At 38.8% G+C, this 19,774-nt stretch overlaps 2 protein-coding genes, 1 long non-coding RNA gene and 1 pseudogene across 3 annotated transcripts; 1 reads left to right on the top strand and 3 right to left on the bottom strand.

Moving 5' to 3' along the window:
• The first annotated feature begins 5,590 nt into the window (after positions 1-5,590).
• LOC102709780 (protein AUXIN-REGULATED GENE INVOLVED IN ORGAN SIZE-like) lies at positions 5,591-6,928 on the top strand. Its single transcript, XM_006662792.3, has 2 exons — positions 5,591-5,928; positions 6,148-6,928. Exon 2 carries the CDS (start codon positions 6,330-6,332, stop codon positions 6,678-6,680), a length of 351 nt encoding a protein of 116 aa, XP_006662855.1. The 5' UTR covers positions 5,591-5,928; positions 6,148-6,329; the 3' UTR covers positions 6,681-6,928.
• Positions 6,929-7,187: 259 nt separating this feature from the next.
• LOC102706512 lies at positions 7,188-8,067 on the bottom strand (annotated as a pseudogene).
• A 3,193-nt stretch (positions 8,068-11,260) lies between these two features.
• LOC102709500 (ankyrin repeat protein SKIP35-like) lies at positions 11,261-15,215 on the bottom strand. The gene is made up of 4 exons (XM_006662791.3): positions 14,930-15,215; positions 14,060-14,692; positions 13,506-13,938; positions 11,261-12,483 (listed from the first exon to the last, which is right to left on the bottom strand). Exons 2-4 carry the CDS (start codon positions 14,689-14,691, stop codon positions 11,689-11,691), a joined length of 1,860 nt encoding a protein of 619 aa, XP_006662854.1. The 5' UTR covers position 14,692; positions 14,930-15,215; the 3' UTR covers positions 11,261-11,688.
• A 463-nt stretch (positions 15,216-15,678) lies between these two features.
• LOC121055702 lies at positions 15,679-16,201 on the bottom strand. Its single transcript, XR_005812691.1, has 3 exons — positions 16,106-16,201; positions 15,904-16,024; positions 15,679-15,794 (listed from the first exon to the last, which is right to left on the bottom strand). It is a non-coding gene; the product is annotated as an uncharacterized LOC121055702 (long non-coding RNA).
• Positions 16,202-19,774: the final 3,573 nt, after the last annotated feature.

Here is a 19,774-nt window from a genome sequence, read left to right as displayed (position 1 = left end):
CAGGTGATATATTTAGTTCATAGCCGTACCCTAATGGAGTAAATACCTATCGGGTCTTGGGTCCCCGTTGCCATCTCTAGGTGAAGGAGACAGGCAGTGGATCGAACGATATAAGGTGATGGATTAGACACATGATCCATTGGAAACAAACAAGGTAAGCGAGGGGCATCTCACCCCATACAATATTGGAGAGCAAGGATGTGTTTGGTTTATGGACGATGTAGGATGGGTCGGAGCCATCCCTCAACTGTAGAATGAGTTAGTTTTATTTTCTGTTTGGTTAAAATGATGTGTTAGATCTTGTTTTTTTGTTTGGTTAGAGTGATCCTATCACATGTTTGGACAAAGGGATCGAGGTGGGATGTCTAGATGTGATAACCTTTCCAAAATATCTTGCTGAGGTTACCTCCTACCTCCCAAATAAAATAGTAAATACTAATTATTACCTAATTAACCTAAAGTAATTATATGTCCATTTATGCAAGTGATATATTAAATAAATAAAATAGTAAGTTACAATTAATAAATGGAATGGACATTTCACTATTAACTATAGCGGCAACTAATACATGAAATTGCATATGTCATTTCACACATAATTAGATGCACCCAAATGAGGACATACAATGAAGTTCACATATTTTGTAATTCAAAGTCTCAAGACAATTTCTAATCTTCCACATAATAGACCATAAAGACTTACACATAGCACCAAATTAATTGGTGACACATAATAGCAAATGAGGGGTACTAATAATTCATAATAGCAAAATAATCAGTCTTTCCATAAATATGGTATGCTACATAGCACCGGGAAACTTCCCGAGTGGGGAGTCATGAGGAGAGGGAAGGAAAGTAAGAGGATAAAGTTACTGTTCAGCACAAATCTCAATGCAATCTTAGCCATCCAAATAATTGACTGAAATTTATGGTATTTTCATGTTTAATATTGATAAAGCTATCATGTAAGCTATTGAACGATACACTTGTAAAGTGGGATGGGGGAAGAGGCCTTCTATAAAACCTGTAATTTCCTATGAAATTAAACTGATTGTTGTCTAGGAATACTTGTATAGTTGTATGTGAATTGATGTCATGTCAAGGGGACTTAAAACACATTTCAAAAGTGAGATTTGTAATAGAAACGTAGGCAATAGTTTTACAAAAGAACAGCTCCTTTACATAAATCAAGGGAAATTCTCACATCCAAAATTGACATGGCAAAATCATTTATCGTACTCAAGAGATATAGGTGTAGGTGGCAGGAGGAAACAAATTCTCTAATTTCCTACTCTGACTTTAAATTTCTGACATGTAAGAGCCACGACTAACATGCCTACGTGTTAATGATCAAAGTCCGAAGTAAGAGAAGCCTCATATCCCCGTTCCACGTTATAAGACTTTCTGACCTTGTCTAGATTGATACGTGTGCTAATGAATCTAAATACATATATACATTGATATATGGATGAACCTGAACAAACCTAGAAAGTCTTACGATATAAAATGAAGGGAGTACATGACAGGATGGTCTTATGCAAATGAAGGGCATCACAATTGATCACAAGCCAACTTGAACTGGGGTTGTCGTATTATGCTCCCTTGTATTAGCACAACTCCATGTGGTCAATTGTCCATTAATTTTGGCCAATGCAAAACACAAGCTGACATTTTCTTAGAAATATAATATATATTTTGGTGGTCCAATATATTTAACTCCAAATTTTCCACACCTATACTACAAGTGCAATGGATCTTTGTGAAAGCGACAAGTCGGCTTTGCTGAATGTATCTCTGAAAAAACAAATAGACAGAGGCACTTGCTGAACTCATTTATGCATGGGTGAACAGATAATAAACATGCTTCAAATGTTTATCTACTTTTGTGTCAAATATCTACTATTATTTGTTTGCAAGACTATCTCAGATAAATGCAACAGGGAAAGTTCAAATACATCTCTAAAATGTACTCCCTCCTGTTTTTTTTTGACGCCGTTGACTTTTTGATTTACGTTTGACCCTTCGTCTTATTTAAAAATTTTGTCCAAATATACAAAATTATAAATCATACTCAAAATTACTTTAGTAATAAACCAAATAATAATAAAATAATCAATAATTATATAATTCTTTTGAATAAGATGAAGGTCAAACGTAGATCAAAAAATCAACGGCATCAAATAAAAAATCAGAGGGAGTATAGCATCCCGTGATATATTAAACCAGGTATCGAGCCCCTATTATGCAAAATGTTATGCCCATGCACAGTGGTTTGCCACATCAGTCTGCTGATTAGACCGATGGTTAATGAAATTAAAAAAAAAAGCATTAGCAGAAACGGCTACATCATTGATGATCATTTAGCCAAGATGACTCGGCTCCAGTAGGATTATTTGAGCTACAACTGATAAGCTGCGTGAAAATAAATGAAAAGTCCAAAAATAATTTATGATTAAGAATTTTATATCTAGCTACTTCATTTCAAATTACTTATATCTCTAGTTTTGTCCTAACGTATAATTTTTATCTTTAACCATTTATTCTAGGAATTCATATATTTTAACTAACAACATCTAAATCATATATTGTAAAAGTAATCTTCTAGAAACCGATGGTTAAAGATGTTGCATAGTCTCATAATCATTGTGGAAGGACAATGAACTTGATATATAAGTGAGGAAACCTCTCGGCTCATTGGCTAGCTTTTGAATGATAAAGTCGCTTTACAATCTTACAATTGGTATCATAGTCTAACTGGCTCAACACCTCCGGCTTGATGGGCCATGGGTGCCTGCAGGCCCATATACTTGAGATATCTTTGGTGTACAGTTAACAACTGAGGGGATACTGATCCAACAAAAGATACCAGATACAAATGTTTAACTTAGTAACTAGAATAAACTATGATTATGGTATTAGTAATTTAAAAGCCAATGCAGAAAGATAGACTACAATGAAAAAAAAACAAAAATCAACTTGAAGGTTATGTTTTAAAACTGAAATTTTACATGTGGCCAACAAGCTGACAAATATACGATGAGAGGGACTCTTAACCATGAATCTGACATAACTTTACCCTAATACAATCTGAAATTCTGAATGCATCTATAGTTCCAACCATTTCGACATAATAGCAGCGCTAAACTCTGCAAAATTTTCCCTTGATAATGGTCATTACTAAGACTTCCAGAAGGAAAGGAAAAAAACGTCATGAAAGTAGTACAAATCTGCAAGAGCTGGGACGAGATCTCTTTGATAGCGATCTTGACCGTGAATATATTTTTGATTTGCTCATCATCATAATGTCTATGTTGTTAGGAGTTTGATGAGGACTTTGCAGAGCAAGTGGGCGATCGAACGGATTGATTTTCACTCACATATGTGTGCAAGAGAAAAGAGGCGTCCAGGGGAGAAGAACCCTTGAACAGCAACACCGGCCTTTTCAAAAGTGCTTGGGAGAATATCACCACCACACTCTATCTAACAAGGGACCCAAGGCCTTGTGACCAAATGCAAACGAAAGGACATGATTAATTTGATTTTATGTAATTGGGAAATGGATTTACTTGGCCGTGTGTACATATATTAGTGAAAAAGGATAGACTAGGTGAAAACGAATCGAGATCCTCTGCGGTGGTTAATAGTAACATTAATAGTAACATGAATTTGGGATTTTCTTTTTTGCCGTTGTATCGAAATAGACGGCTCTGATCAAGTACTATAGTGATGGTACTGTTCAAACTATTTTTTTATTGTGCTACTCATATGAATAGTGTCCGTCTGCATCACTACGGCCTATCCGGACCCGATGAAAACGGTCACATGAATTTTTGGATGGACCGAGCATCGTTTGTGTAAAAATATATAGTTTCTGGCCATTTTTTATTATAGCCGTAAATAGAGTTTATTTTTTTTCTAAAAGTTCTTTCAGTGTTGTACTCGTATTCAGTTAAATTGATAAATATGGTTAGTTTCCGATATACTTAGTGTCCCTTCCATACATATGTTACCGTTTCGGGGCGCTTCTACCAATTTTTAATTTAGAAAGATACTATTTTATATTTAGCATATTAAATTATTCAAGAAAAGTTGCAGCACTATCATAAAATAATTTTAGAAATAAATAAGTATCTTTTATACACGTGGATTATATATTATCCAAAAAAAATATGGACTATCTAGTTGAAAGACACTCTAGCCAACCGTACCAAGTACCAACTGGTCATCTTTATCAAAGTTTATCTTGGACAGAGCTTTGATTCTTGACCATCTCTGCCAAAACCGATCATTACAAGAAAAAAAATATGGAGTATTATATAATTCTTCTAGAAGATACTAAAAGTAGTTTACATACACTATTATTATTTAACTATGAACCAAATACCAGGTCAATCCTAACAATACCAAATATCACAAAAATGCATAGAGACTTCCTGACCGGTCTTGTTTTTCCTAATCGATATCCACACCAAGGCTAGGCCTTCGAAAAGAACATAATTATTCTAAGAAGACTTAAGGTAGCCGATCACGATGTTATTGCTAATGACGTTTTAGAATATGTGCCATCCACACATGCACATCCAGTTATTCGGTTTTGCCATGTTTCAAAATGATATTGCGAGATTTCAGTAACAAAGAAAAGGAGAGCTTACATTACATCGTGGTATACTTCCAAAGTTCCAATAACTTTTACTAACACACTTTTAAAAATAAAACCATGGTATACTTCCGATAACTTTTACTAACACGCTTTTAAAAAAGAAAACATTAAGCCAAACCCCTAAATCCACGTTACCAAAGTAAAACAACGAACGATTGAGCTACAACTCATAAGCCATAAATAATAAATAAAGTAAAAAATAATTTATGAGTGCAATCATCTACAACCAATGTTGAAAAAATAGAGTAGAATTAAAACCTCAAATCAGCTCTAAAACTAAGTTTTAAAATTCAAATTTACATACAGTAGATTAGAGTGGCTGACATGTGGACCCATTGGATATATAGCTCACATATCAGCTGCAGCTACTACACAACAGTAATGGCAGATAATCCCTGTCGGAGAGAAACACCCAAGAGAGACAAATGGTAATGACAACTAGAGAAAACAAACCCAACCAAAGAACCCTAATCAATGATTTGATTAAGGGGGTGTTTAGTTGGAGAAATAAATTTTTTTGCTATCACATCAGACGTTTGACCGGATGTCGGAAGGGGTTTCCGGACACGAATGAAAAAACGAATTTCAAGGCTCGCTTAAAAACCGCAAGACGAATCTTTTGAGCCAAATTAATCCATCATTAGTGCATATGGGTTATTGTAGTACTTATGACTAATCATGGATTAATTAGGCTTAAAGATTCGTCTCACGATTTCTCATATAATTGTGCAATTAGTTTTTTATTTCATCTATATTTAATACTTTATTTAGGTGTTCAAGGATTTAATATAATATTTTTAGGAAAAAACTTTTGAAAACTAAACAGGCCTACTCCCAAATGCAATGCAGGAGCAGGAGGGGGGGGGGGGGCCTACTCTTCTCCTCCACTTGTAAGCATGGGTTGCTCCCCACAAGTTGGTCCTTGCAACATGCACTGCATCCACCCCCTTTCTCTGTGTTCTTCCCCCTCCAAGATTTGAAGCAAAGGCCAAACCCCACTCATAAAATCGGCTCCACCTTCCCTGTCACCATGCTAATCCTTCCTCCTCCTCTTCATCCTTGGTCCGGTCCATCTCCTCCTTCGCAGCGTCACCGAAAGGGGAGGAAGATATCTGCTGTTTCGCCATCAGAGGGCGATCCATCCACCTCCTCGTCGTCGTGTTCGTTCTCTTCTTCTTTTTTGTTCGTGCTGCTGCTCCTTCTTTGCACCCCCGGCAGCTCGGAGTTCTTGGCCGGACATGGGAGCAATGCCAAGTTCAGGATCGAAGGTATCGGTTTCTTGATGTTTATCTGGCATCCTGAATATGTTTTTTTTGGTGTTGTTAGGGTTGGTTTGTTTCTTTCATTTCTTGAAAATATTGAGGGATGGGAAAGGCATGAACTTTACTTGCCTTTCTTGATAAATTTTAGGTGGATATTTGGTATTAGGGTGATAAGGTACGTATCGTGTGATTAACTCTAGAAAAAAACACTTTTTTCCCTTGCAGATGTTATCACTTTGGATGCAGTTCTTCCAAAGCAGGTGATGGGCAAGTCAGTAACAGAGACTTCAGATCTGTTCAGAACCTTCAGAGACCACAAGAACTGACACACATCTCAGTTCTTGGGTTCCCACTGATCTCAACAAATCATAAAAGCAAACATCTAGCTGAATCAATCTGGTGCAAAAATGGAGAGTGAAGGTGCTACTAGGCAGAGGAGGAACCCTCTGTTGGTCAGGCCCAATAATGCTTCAAAGAGGCATTTGCATCAGTATCATCATCGTCATCAGCAGCAGCAGGCAAATGCTGATGCTAATGCTGCTGACAAGAAGGTTGCCACGTCGAATTATTTCAGCATCGAGGCGTTCCTCGTGCTCGTCTTCCTCACCATGTCGTTGCTCATACTGCCGCTGGTGCTGCCTCCGTTGCCTCCGCCGCCGTCGCTGCTGCTGCTGCTGCCGGTCTGCCTGCTCATCCTGCTAGTCTTGTTGGCCTTCATGCCGACGGATGTGCGGAGCATGGCCTCCTCTTACCTGTAAATACCTCTCCTAGGGGAAATTTTTCTTTTTTGCTTATTAATTACTATATTATTATTTTGTTTTTAGTTGTGTATTTGGCATAAGATGAGTGCACTATGAGGGAGGTTTTTACCTGTATGCCATTAAAAAAGATGGTGCCGGCCTCTGTGCCACTAAAAATTCAGTCCTTCCTATATGCCATCCTTGAATTTTATCGTGCCCTCCACGCCATTCCGTCGCTATTCTGTTAGGGTTTAACCGTTAAACAACTCTGGCATGTGGGCCTGGGCAGGAAAAATGTCCATCTTGCCCTTTCAGCTTGCCCTCATTTAACTGACTATTTTTATCATTTACATATATGACTGCAGCACAATTATCTTTAACCAGTACCTTTCAGCATGATAGAAAATAGTCCAAAGAATAAATTAACTGAAGATATTTACTCACTTTGAAATTACTCACCCAATATATATATATATATATATATAGCTGTGTTGTATACATACGAACAATGGTTATCAGGCCGCCGCAATGAGAAATTTGCAATTTTGAGAATCAAAAGTCCGCCGTGCCTTCCTTGGCCTCATTGTCGTCTAGGTCCAGCTCCTTCTCCCTTCCCTCGAGCTCGTCGAGATCGAAGGTGATGAGCATGTCCCAGTTGCCGAAGACTCGAAGAGCACGCCGACCTTGCCATCGGTGACGCGCTGCAGGATGCCGCAGTACATGTGGTAGGTGTTGTTGGGGTTCTTGACGAGCACCACCATGCCGAGGAGGAACATCGGCCAATCTGGCGCCATCGGCCGCTCCATGGTCACGAGCTTGCCTGCGGCGGCGGTGAGGCCTTTCTTCTGCGGCTTGGGAGGAGACGGGTTCTTAGCGACGAAGTCCTTGAGGCCGACCTCGCCGTCGGGGAATCCGTTGCAGGCTCACCCGATGTAGTGCTCTTGGTGAATAGCGGCGCGGCGGGGGATTCGGAGGCGAGCTCTTTGCGGATGCCGACCTTGCCGTTGTAGAGTCCCCGGCCACCGAGGAGGTCGGCGACGCGGAACGAGGCCGAGGGAGCGGGGAGGTGGACGACGCGGTGGTCGTGCGGTAGTGGCGGCGGCAACGGGCGAAGGAAGGAGGAGGGCAAAAGATGCGGACGCACGAACGCGAGCAAGACTCTCAACCTAAGGGTAATTGCGTTATTTTAACCAGCAGTTAACCACCGTTAGCACCAAAAGCGGACGGAATGGCATGGAGGGCGCAATAAAGTTTGACGATGGCATAGAGGGAGGACCGAACTTTTTAGTGGCACAGAGACTGACACCATCTTTTTTAATGGCACACAGGTAAAAACCTCGAGGAATGTAAAACATCACATTTCAGGCTTCCAGAAAGATTTTGAATGCTGAAGTTCAGAGGCCATATTGCTACTTACTGATTGGGATTTGGGATTCTGGTGTGTGGTAGAATCTTGCAGTTTTTTTTTCTTTTTTTGTGTGTTATGGGATCAATCTTTTTAAGTAATTCTCCAGCTGTATTGGAATGCCTCCACCTGATTATTCGCATGGTTGTGAATTCTTCACAAGTGACATTATTCTTCAGCTGACCTGAGAAATGCATACCAAATAATGTGGATAGGTCAGCGATGTAAGTTTCCTAAATTATGTCTGAAAGTATGGTTATTTCAATGGCAGACTAGGTCATCAGTTTAATAATGTTTCTGTCCATGCTTCTACTAATGTTTGAACAGAATATGCTCGTTTACCTAGTCAAATACTCTTTTTTTTATGGCTAGATTAGCCACTCATCGCTTCTTGTTAGCTTATTATCCACAGCCAAAATTTGAATGTCAAACTTTTGGAGTTGATATTTTTTTTCATTATAGTTTATTCTCCAACATTAGTTTTCAGTTCTTTTAAACTCCTAATAACACATATATGAAAGTTCTACCAACAAATTATTTTTAATCTCTCTGTTCATTTTTCCATGGCTTATTAGCCCTAGTTTTCAGATGATCAAATATTTAAATGTAAATATCTAAATATGTTTCGAGAGTACTGCCTGTCCCATAATAACTACAGACCTATAATTTTGAACTACCTAGTTGTAGTTATTATGGGATAGAGGTAATAACAAATAATTAAGCCCATGCATGAACATTGTTCCATAATTGGTTGTGTTCTTTTACCGATGAATGATTAATGATGAAAGATAAAACATTAACTGATTTTATGATAGCTATTTAATAATATAAATGATGAAATTAACTACTACAAAATTAAAAATCTATTTTAGAAATATAAGATGATGAATCTCTTCATAGAATTTTTTTATAAAAAACACATCAAGTTCGAAAAGCATACACGTACAAAGCGAGGGAAAATACGAGAATAAATAAAAGAACTCAGCAAACTTGTATGACTATCCTCCTTCCCTTCCTGTCATTATCATATCAGGTGTGACTTGTGACGATGATAATGAAATGCTTGAGTTAACTAATATAATTGAAGAGAAAATTGAAGCTTAAGAAAGCACAGAAATTTGTGGCCTACGAAAACATGCAATAGTGGTTTCGGTCGAAGAAACGTCAGAGGCAACTGATCACTACAAGCAACTACAGTATCATTTTTAAAGAAATTAGATGCTTAATTTAAAACAGTATATCATGTTACAATCATTTTTATACCATGCCAAGATCAACAGCTAAAATGATGATGGACAATAAATAACTCAGTGCAGTGATGCAATTTTACTTCTTAGAGTTAATATCCTTTGTAGGACTGCACATGCAGTAAACGTCACTGACTGACATGTGGACCCATTTGCTTGATCCATGTGTAAGTGACACCTACTGTATGGGTATGTGCAGTACAACAAATGATCTCATTCCTACTTTTTGTGCCTCTACCCTCTGTCATAAAAAATAAAAATAGCATGGACATCTACTGAGGAATGAGCGAACACCTAAATTGTAGGTTAAAATTATATCATTTTCAGCATGTCTTCACTTAGAACCAAGATTTTGAAGTTCGGATCTCAAATGATAGAGCAATATTTTATCGACCTAAACCATACCTAATCAGATTAAAGGTTCTGGATATCTTTTGCGTCAAAAAAATTTTAATCTGGTATTTAAAAAAATGGAAGGAGAACTAAAACTCAATGAAATGAAAATGGAACAAGATAATTAGGGAGGACAGACAAACTGTTTTTGCCATGCCTAAATAAGGCCGCGTTCTGCATAGGGGAGACGGGGTTTAGTTATTTGGCACGAAAAATATAGTAGTAGATTAGTACATGATTAATTAATTATTAATTATAAAAGATCTAAAATAGATTAATATGACTTTTAAAGTAACTTTCCTATATAAAATTTTCATAAAAAATACATCGTTTAATAGTTTAAAAAAACGCACGTAAAAAACAAAGGATTTGGGGTTACTTAAAGGGGGCGAACGCGGCCTAAGTCGTCGATTTTGTAATGTGCCTAATGGACCAAAGTTATTTTTACAGATAGTATCACGTATTGGGCCGCAATGCTTGATGGACCGAAATACATGTGTTACCCCGGCCTATTAGTGAGAACTTTAATGTTCCATTTTTCCATTTATTATTGCTGCTGTAAAATTATGATATCTATCTCTGTGTGAAATAGAACCAGAGAACTTATTCTTGTCACACTTTTACATTAACAAAATTGCCAGATCATGGAAACATGTAGCACATGTTTGATTCGTTAGCAGCAGTACAGAATAACGCCATGATTAGTGGCGTGCGCACCCCATTGTGCACTAAAAAGAATATTATGTCACATCATATGCACCTCCAAAAATATGTTCTTTTTCTTCGTTTTGTTTGTGTACCTAAGAGGCTTGATTTACCAATGCAATTTTTTTTCTTAAATTTGACAAGAACCATCATCTTCTACCCTGCTTTGCTGATCTTTGGTTACTTCTATTTTTTTTTCAATTATATGGGATATTCCTCTAGAAAACCATTCATCCGAGACAAATAAAAAAAATATGATGAGGTGCACTGCTTGCTTTCCACTAGCATCTCTCTTCTCTTCTCAACACAATGCTTGGCAAAAGTTACTTTGATGCCCAAAGGAAATTTTCTGGCTGTTTTTTCTTTCTTTCAAATGGGCATTGTAATTATGGTACCTGACATAGGAGTAGTTAAACAAGCACATTTATGCCTGACCAATCTAGGGTCCAGGTCTGATGCCTGCTATATTAAATCCTTGGTTTCATGGTTGCAACATCCAAATTGATGATGCCCTGAACCATCAGAAAAATACAGTGACTGTCCTGTGGTAATACTGGAGTACTACACTAAACATAAACATGCAGTGCTCATCAAATTACTTACCATTTGTCAGAGAATTATTTTCTAGGAAAAGAGCATTTTTCAGATTTTTCAGAGCCGACATACATTTTGAGCTGATGTCACAGCTCATGGTGTGGCGGTGTGGCCATGGATGATACTTGATATTCTGATGTTTGAACGCAATCAAACCCAGAAAAAAGAATATTATTTGACAAGAAACAGAAGCAAGATCAATATATAAAACTAGTTCCTGTCTCACGTCTCAATCAATGCAACGTTGACATATATAAAACATATACTTACTGTCCATTCATTTTATGTTTGTGAAGCCAAGAAAGATGACTAGTCCATGATCAAAACTCATTAGTCCAAAACAAAAATATGACGCCCATGGCTACCACTCAGAAAACTCGAGAACACTTGCTCAATTCTTATATCATTTTCATCAAGATTATGATCCCAATAGAGATACTCAACACTTTGCTCGACAAGAAGGTACACACCATTTCCCAAAATTATATACTCTCCGAACAGCGCCAGCAGGAGAGTTCAGCCAATAGGCTCTCAGGGACCTCGAGGTGCTATCGTCTCAGATAGTCAGATGTCCCCAAGCAGGAGGAACATGACAGCACTGAAATCTGGAATACACTGAAGATGGTGCATTGCCCTTGTACTTGCTTGCAGCGACCAATGCAAATGATGTGGAGGCTGATCTTCAAGTCTGAATCATGAAACACGGGAGGTGGTGCTTCAAGATGGCCAGGAGCTCTGTGCCTTGGCTAGCCCTGTCCAGCTGCCGGCCCTCGAGTCTACCAGCAGCCTCAACAAGCTGCCCTCTCAGCTTTTGCGGCAATAGCCGCCCACCTGACTCCATGCATTCCCTGTACAGTGGTAGGTAGGCCATGGCAATCACCAGCTCAAGTGGGAGGTCCCTAAGGCAAATTGGCGACTCACCCTTTTCCATTATCCTCATGAAGTTAACGAAGTGCTCTTGCGCAGATGCAAATCCCTCAGAAAACGCTGCTTCTGACCAATGCTCAAGCATGAAAGTTCTAAGCTTTGCATCCACTGCCTCATCAGCAGATTTTGCAATGTTGTCTGCTACAGCATATGTGGCAGCTGGGTCATTGAGGAAGTTTGAGCGGAGAAGGAAGTCCACACCATGCAGGGAACCGGTGCTCCTCTCACCAGCAGCCTTGAGAATTTCGACACTGAGGGGGGCAAGAACATGTTTTGGAACTAGAGGCAGAAGATAGGCTGCAACTGCAACCTGGCTACTAGAGGTGGCAGCAGTAAGGGCTAAGCAAAGCTCCATGTCCCGACAACCAAGGTTGACAAACCATTCAACAACTTGAAGACATCCCCGTTCAGCTGCCCGCATTAAAGGGCCAAGAAAGGCAACCGCATTACCTTCCTCAACTAAGCACCCCATGGTTTCCAGTTTCCCATAGTGAGCAGCAAATCCAAGCGCTAGATCCACATCGATGTCCAAGCTATTCCTTCGAGCAATCTAAACAAAGGTACAAACAACAGATACGTTAAAATGCTACATATGTTTCATGATATATTCGCACTCAAAACACATGTACAGTTTCCACCTATCAATACTCAAAATGCCAGCACATTTTTCTGACAGGAAAAACATTTGTAAAAGAAAAGATGTAATTCTTATATAGAAGCAGCAGTCAATTAAATGGATAACAGCCATATTTGAGTAATAGCCTAACTAATAATACAGTGTATGGCAAAGACTTGTTCTTCTTCTTCCTTTTCTTTCATGAATAAATATATAGTCCACCTACATTAATATTGGCCCAATGTCAACCCAAAGCAGAGGTGAATTACAAAGAGATCCCATTTGTGCATCAGCTGCCTAAACAGCTCCGATATGTCTGATAACCTATTATAGGAACTCATCAATCAGTGCAATTCAGGAATGTTTTCCATCAAAATTTATGATCACTTCAGTCATTTTGTTTTTGATTGATCACACCACTTTGGGATTCCCACCTCTTTTTCCCATTGAGTGGGGATTTTGTGTGTATATCTGGAGAGATTAATAACTACCATAAATTTATGAGCTTCTCTATGGTCAGCATTATACAATTTACCTGATTTCCATGTCCACTAATGTCAAAATGAGTCTGGATAAAGCAAGTCAACAGAAAAGAGTCTCCTAACTACTTTATGTAACAGATTATACGGGTCTTCAGAAATTTGGAAGTTATAGTAATAGGTTCAGGTAGGGTCATACACATGAAGACTGAAGAGGGTTAAACCAAATATAATTCAAACATGACTGTAGATATTCACAACAAAAAAGATCAACTTCCAGTTAAAAGGAACAAAAGTCTGAATTAAGCAAAGAAGGTAAGCTGTACACAATTTCCACTTTCATATATGCATGATTTGGTTATATTTGGGGACCACTGTGTGGTGCAAGCAATTAAAACCACTTAGTTGTGCTGCATTTATATTGTTTGCTCAATAGGAGTCATTAACCTAAATAGTACAACTATTATTTATTATTACCTGAAGTAAGATGCGCACAAGTTCAGTGCTTCCATAGCGTGCAGCCTCAAGAAAGCATTGGTTCACATTATCAGCACCACCCTCTACTAACAACTCTAAGAGACCCTGTATCGCGGCTGCTGAGATACCTGATGCCCAACCTTGGTCAAAGGTGTTTGAGAAGAGTGTAAGAGGAAAACATGCAGCATCAAAGGCCTCCGTGAAATCCTTCCCAGTAAGATCATTATCAGCAAGATCCAGAAACGTCTTGAAAGCAGACAGCTGAAGCTGGACCTCAATCATTGTGCCATGGTTTCCTCTGCCCTTATTCTCCCGCACACGCGAATGCAGACCGATACACTTTAGAGCCCATTCTGTGAATTTGTGTACCTTTGCACTTGCTTCTGCTTTCAATACCTCATCACCATGGGATTCTTGAAGGCGCTCATGCAACCTGACAAATACAGCAACATATTATCACAATTACCAGAACAGTAGCAGACTTTTATGATAATCACAAAGCATGCAATTCATGTGAGCATGTAATGATCAAAAACCATCTTGGACAGACTTACTTTTGTCCCATGAAGCTCACAGCATCGGCGAGGCTAGTCGTCCGCCCCCTGCACGCCGACACGCAGGATGCTAGGAACGATGTCCGGAGCGCGGCGCGCGTGAAATCGTTCGCGCCTTCTGACACGATCCTCCGAATCAAAGCCACAACGGCATGCAGCTCCTCCTTGTCACTGAGGAACCAGATGGCATCAACGGCCACGCAGAGCACGTCGTTGAGCCCCTGCGCGTCGGCCTGTGACACCAGCCCCTCGGCGCTCTCCCAGTCGTGCGAGCTCACGGCGTGCTGGAAGGACCGGCTGAGCTCGACCCGGTCGTGCCTCGACAGCTTCCTCTCCTGCTGCCTGCCACCCTCCTTGGTTGTGGCGTCCCCATTCCCGAGCTCCAAATCCAGCTCGTCGCCGAAGTCGGAGCTCACCGATCTCGGCTTCTTGGCGGCCGCGGCCACACCCCCCTTGGCGGCGCCCCTGGAATCCCTAGCAGGCGGCGGCAGAGGGCACTCCTTGGAGCCCCCGCCATTACTGCCGTCCACCGCGCCGCCCTCCGCCACGCCCAGCTCATCCATATCCATCTCCGGGGAGGCCAGCTGCTCCTCCATCAGCTTCGCCGCGGCGGCGGACCTAACGTGGGGCATCCTGAACACCACCACCAACAAAAAAAAAATCAATTTTGGTGGCAACAAACTCCGATTAGAACACCACCACCCACGCATCAAATCAAGCAAACGTGGGAACGAAACGGGACGCGGTTAATCGGGGCTGCGTGGAAACGAATCAATCCATGCCACCCCCAATGGATCTCTCCAATCCGCGGCGGCCCATAGGGGGGAGAGAGAGAGAGAGAGAGAGAGAGAAGAGCCAACCAGCCAATACCTTCAATTCGATCCGAGCCGAGACCGATGCGGACGGACGCGCGGCGAGAACGAGGCCGGCGAGCTCTCCCCCCGCCCCGCCCCACGCCCTGGGTGGGTGGCTGGCTGGCTGGCTCCGAGCCTCTCCGCTCGCCGGCCGCGCGCGTCGTGCGGGAGGAGGGCCGCGTGTCCAGCTGGGGAGGGCGTCTCCCGGAGAACCCCGCACGCCGGCCGCGCGAGGTGAGGAGGAGGAGACCGCAGCGCCTCGGCCGGGAGCGCGGCGAGGAGAGAGAGAAGCGGAGAGAGAAAGAGAGGAGAAGAGAGAGAGAGAGAGAGAGAGAGGGTGTCTTCGTAAAAAGAGAAGAAAGAGAGGAGAGAGGGATGGAGGAGAGGAGGACATGTGCCGGCATTTTTACCCATTTCTAGCATTTTTTTCTCTTTATTACTATTGTTATTGGGTTTTTCTTCCATTTCGAAAATTACATACCAGTAATTTTTTTTCAAAGCTGGGTCAAAAATCAAAATGATGGGCTATAGTGGTATCCTTTGATTTTGTTGACTAGCTGGTATGATTTTATCTTGGATGGATCCTATGGTAACTTGGTTTCATTTGTACGTAGACCTATAAATCAATATTTTAATAAAACCTTGCGGTTTGTTATTTTGTTCAGTTGATTCTTCAATTTATGGTAAATAGATATAACTTTAACTCAAGGGTATAAATATTATTCAATCAATTAATAAAAAGAGATGAACCATTTTTCTCCCAATTGAATTACCCCGAGAAGGGTGACAAATATTTTTTACTCACAGGCTAAATAACTACTCACCTCTGAATTCTTTCGCTTAACTCCTATGTCTAGCCTCTAAGTATGCCTTCATCCAACCTAGGAGGAAAACAAATTCACACGGATAAATCATAAGAAAAATTACATAAATATGATTCAAGAAATGAGATGAATTCAACTAAAAGAACATGAAGCCAATTGAGTCCACCTTAGGAAACAACGGATTGGATTTAACATGGAGCGGCATAATCCAAATGGACAACCCCTCCTAGAACAAATCATGAATAGCCCAAAAAAGAATCAATCATGGGACACCAGCAAACAACTACCTGCAAGAAGAATATGAGCGAAAACTAGAATCTTGGCGACTAATAAGAAACAATAGAAGAGAAAGACATATTTATTCTCACCAAAGATTAATTGGCTGAGATATATATTGTTTTGTTTTATATAGAATCGATAATCATAGAGATAGAAAAAAGAGGATTGGTAGAAAGATAATAATGTTTTTGTTCAATAATGTGTTGGGGGAGATAATAATAGAATAGGAAAATGGTGACGAAGGTAATAGAAATGAGCGGGGAGGAGCCGTTGCCTCGTACCCCGTGTGACTCGGAGGTCTCACCTTGGAGGCTGATATCCTCACCTCTTTCTCCCTCCCGCTTTCCTCGCAAATGCACACATCACCACCCTTTATCTAGCTCTTATCTATTTTTTTATATTGTATTTTATATTTTTCTAAATTACTTTAAAGGGGTTAGATATTTCTTTCTGTTCGTTATTGTATATTATTTTTTATCTCTTCTAAAAAAACTCAATAAAAACTGATGCATTCTTTTGGAGTAGTGAAATATGGTTTAATTAATTTGAAGGGGAGGGGATGTGCAAATATAGAACAAATTATTGTTATGCAAATATAATTTAGAGTTGTGTATTATTTCCATGGAATTTATTGTTTGGATGAGTTATGATAGCTAGTTTTCTTTATAGGTAATTGTACTATGATTCAAATCCAGTGTGGAAATAAATCAACAAGCCAATACTCCATTTTTTTCATGGTGTTCTTTATTTTATATCACAAGCAGCGAAAAGTTATTGCTTCAAAGAAGGATCATGCCGTTCTTTAAAACAAAAACAACGGATTACTTAGGCATTCATATGTACCAGGTAACGTTGGTAAATATTAGGTTCTTGTCTTGCTTCATCAAAGTTTGCTACTATATATAAAAATGTCAGATTTTCTTAGTGCATGCTTTGGTTGTTGCATGTTACTCCCACATTCCTATTACCTTCCTAGTTTTGTTACATAATAAGAAAATGGCATGTAAGCTATATTCCTAAATAATATAATACCATTTCGCAAAATAAGTATATGCATGATTTTATTAAGTGTTCCACATTTTTTCAATATTATATGATATCATGCAGTTTAACTCATACAATTGGACATTGCTTTCACATATATTTTTGCTGATTTTTCTGCTAACATATTTTATTGTAAAATTATAAAACACAATGTTTCAAAATGATTTTTATGCATACGTAATACTTGAAAATTTCTGTTTGCAGAAGCTTGCAAAATAGTGCTCAAGTTTTAGATACTGCAACTCATTTTAAAAAGGAAATATAATAATTCTAAGTATTTCATAAATAAAAAACACCGTATTTTGTAGGTCAAATGTAAAACAAGGACATATTTATAGTCACAAACAATTAATATCTAAAAATGCTATTTTTGTTGCAGACATATATAATATAAAATAAATAGATCTCAAAATCACAGCAACATAACATTTTCTCAGGAAAGTAGGGGGCATCAAATCAGAAAATCTATTGTGCACTCACTTTGATATTGTGGTTAAATATACGAATCTCATAAAGTATCATCGTCCAATCCACCGTATGGCATAAAATGTTTGTGGTGATCATCTGATCTGATGTGCCCATCGATTTGTGTTTGGTTTTCTTTGGCGATCAAGGAGTGCAATGGAATGGCTAAAAATAAGTAAATATAAGTGTTGTGCAAAACTAAATAAAATAAATAAGTAAGTAAATAAATAAATAAATAAATGTGGCGTTTTCATGCTTTATTTCACTCTCGTCAGCTCACGAAAGTGAAAGTCGCCTCCCATCGGAGTGCCACCACCAAACACACGTCCCTCTCCCCGTGGTGGGGCCCCTCCTTTATTTAGGTTCCCTGCGGGCCCACCCCAATAATTGCATTGCCCCTCCAGACCTCTCATCTTCTGTGCTCAAGCATACAATGGCACTTCATATGGCTTCACTTGGAAATGTTATAACTTTCTCCGTGCCAAAATAGTTTATGCATTTATATTGTTTCGGAAATATAAAGGTTAATTTTTTATTATTTTAATGGTCGATTTTGAATTTTTTTAGTTGCTTAGATTTTAATTCCAAGTGTTTGATTTGTTGTGTAATCAATCGAAATAATGGAATCATGAAAATCAGTGCAGGGATGTTCATATTGTTTTTTATAAAGTTTAAATTCTAAAAATGCTTATATTCTAAAATGGACGGAGTAATATTGTGCCATAATGTTAATTGAGTCGCAAGTGGAAAATAATTAATTTGCAGGAACAACTGAACCAATTAAATTTTGCCAAGAGCTTCTTGACCCTTTTTTTAAAATATACTCTGGGGTCTCGTGCATCAAGTAATAATTTGCTCTATCTTTACACAAGCCCTTAATTCTAAATAATGATATTGAAAAAACTCATCGCAAAATACCCTAAAATTAAGCAATAATTGGGTTAGACCTCGAGGTACATACAACAACAATAATTACAATGTCTCTGATGAGCGACACGTTGGATGTTTGCTAATACGGTGGAGAGAGAATACATATTTCTATTTCTCTTAACAAAATAACGAGTATACACTGTGCAAGTACTTTGCTACACTCCCTCAATCATGAAAGGGTATTCTAAAAATCATTATCTATAGACCACTCTCAGAAACATTTTCACAATGTTAATGTTGTGTGTCTACAATTACAAAGCACAAATTAGAGATCGATCAAAGTAGCATCTAAAAGTCCACGTTGATAAAACCTTTTCGGTAAGCAAATGTCATATTTTCGTGACTGGAGAAAATGTTACCTTATGAATAGATACACATAAAATTGTTTTTGTCCTAGGGCCTATTCAGCTTGAAACAATTTCAGTAGAATTTTGGAGTAAGACCAAGTTCTTTCTCCCCACCTTGCTAACCCATATTACCTTGTTTTTTTCGTGTGTACGTTTTTTAAACAACTAAACGGTATGTTTTTTAGGAAATTTTTATAAAATTGTTTTAAAATATCATATTAATTTATTTTTTAATTTTTATAACTAATAATTAATTAATTATACACTAATTTATTACTACGCTTGTCGTGCCGGATACCCTACCTAAAACGAACGCGGCCTAACTAACCTTTTTTTCTTTTGAAAAACATGTAAAATTCTGTATTTCATAAGAGCCCTTAACTATTACACGTGTTATTTCTCATTGTATACGGCACCTTTATTATATACTCCAACATATTTTTCCCTGGACAAGGAAGTGCATAAATAATTTTGGAGTATATGCGCAGCAGCAAGTTGGGCCACACAGGGACCACACAGAGAGAAAGAGAATGCAGCAGAGCAGATGGGGGGCAGCAGCACACGGGTGCCACAGAGAATTCCAGCTTTTGGTCTGCACCACGGATCTGCAGGTGCAAATTATGCATTTGCTACAGCCAAATCAAAAAAGGTTATTTAAAGCCCGTTTAGTTCTCAGAACATCATAAGAGATTTTATATATATATATATATATATATATATATATATATATATATGAGAAGTATTAAATATAGTCTAATTAAAATATTCAGATTTCGTCTGGAAACCGTAAAACGAATCTTTTGAGTTTAATTAATCCATTATTAGCACATGTTGGTTAGTTAGCACTTATGGCTAATCATACACTAATTAGGTTTAAAAGATTTATCTCATGATTTTTGCCTATAACTGTACAGTTAGTTCCAATTTTCATTGATATTTAATATTTCAGTTAGATATCAAAGATCTGATGTG

The sequence above is a fragment of the Oryza brachyantha genome, chromosome 11, assembly GCF_000231095.2.
Source record: "Oryza brachyantha chromosome 11, ObraRS2, whole genome shotgun sequence".
NCBI classification, from domain to species: domain Eukaryota; kingdom Viridiplantae; phylum Streptophyta; class Magnoliopsida; order Poales; family Poaceae; genus Oryza; species Oryza brachyantha.
This window is presented reverse-complemented; position numbering and strand designations above follow the sequence as displayed.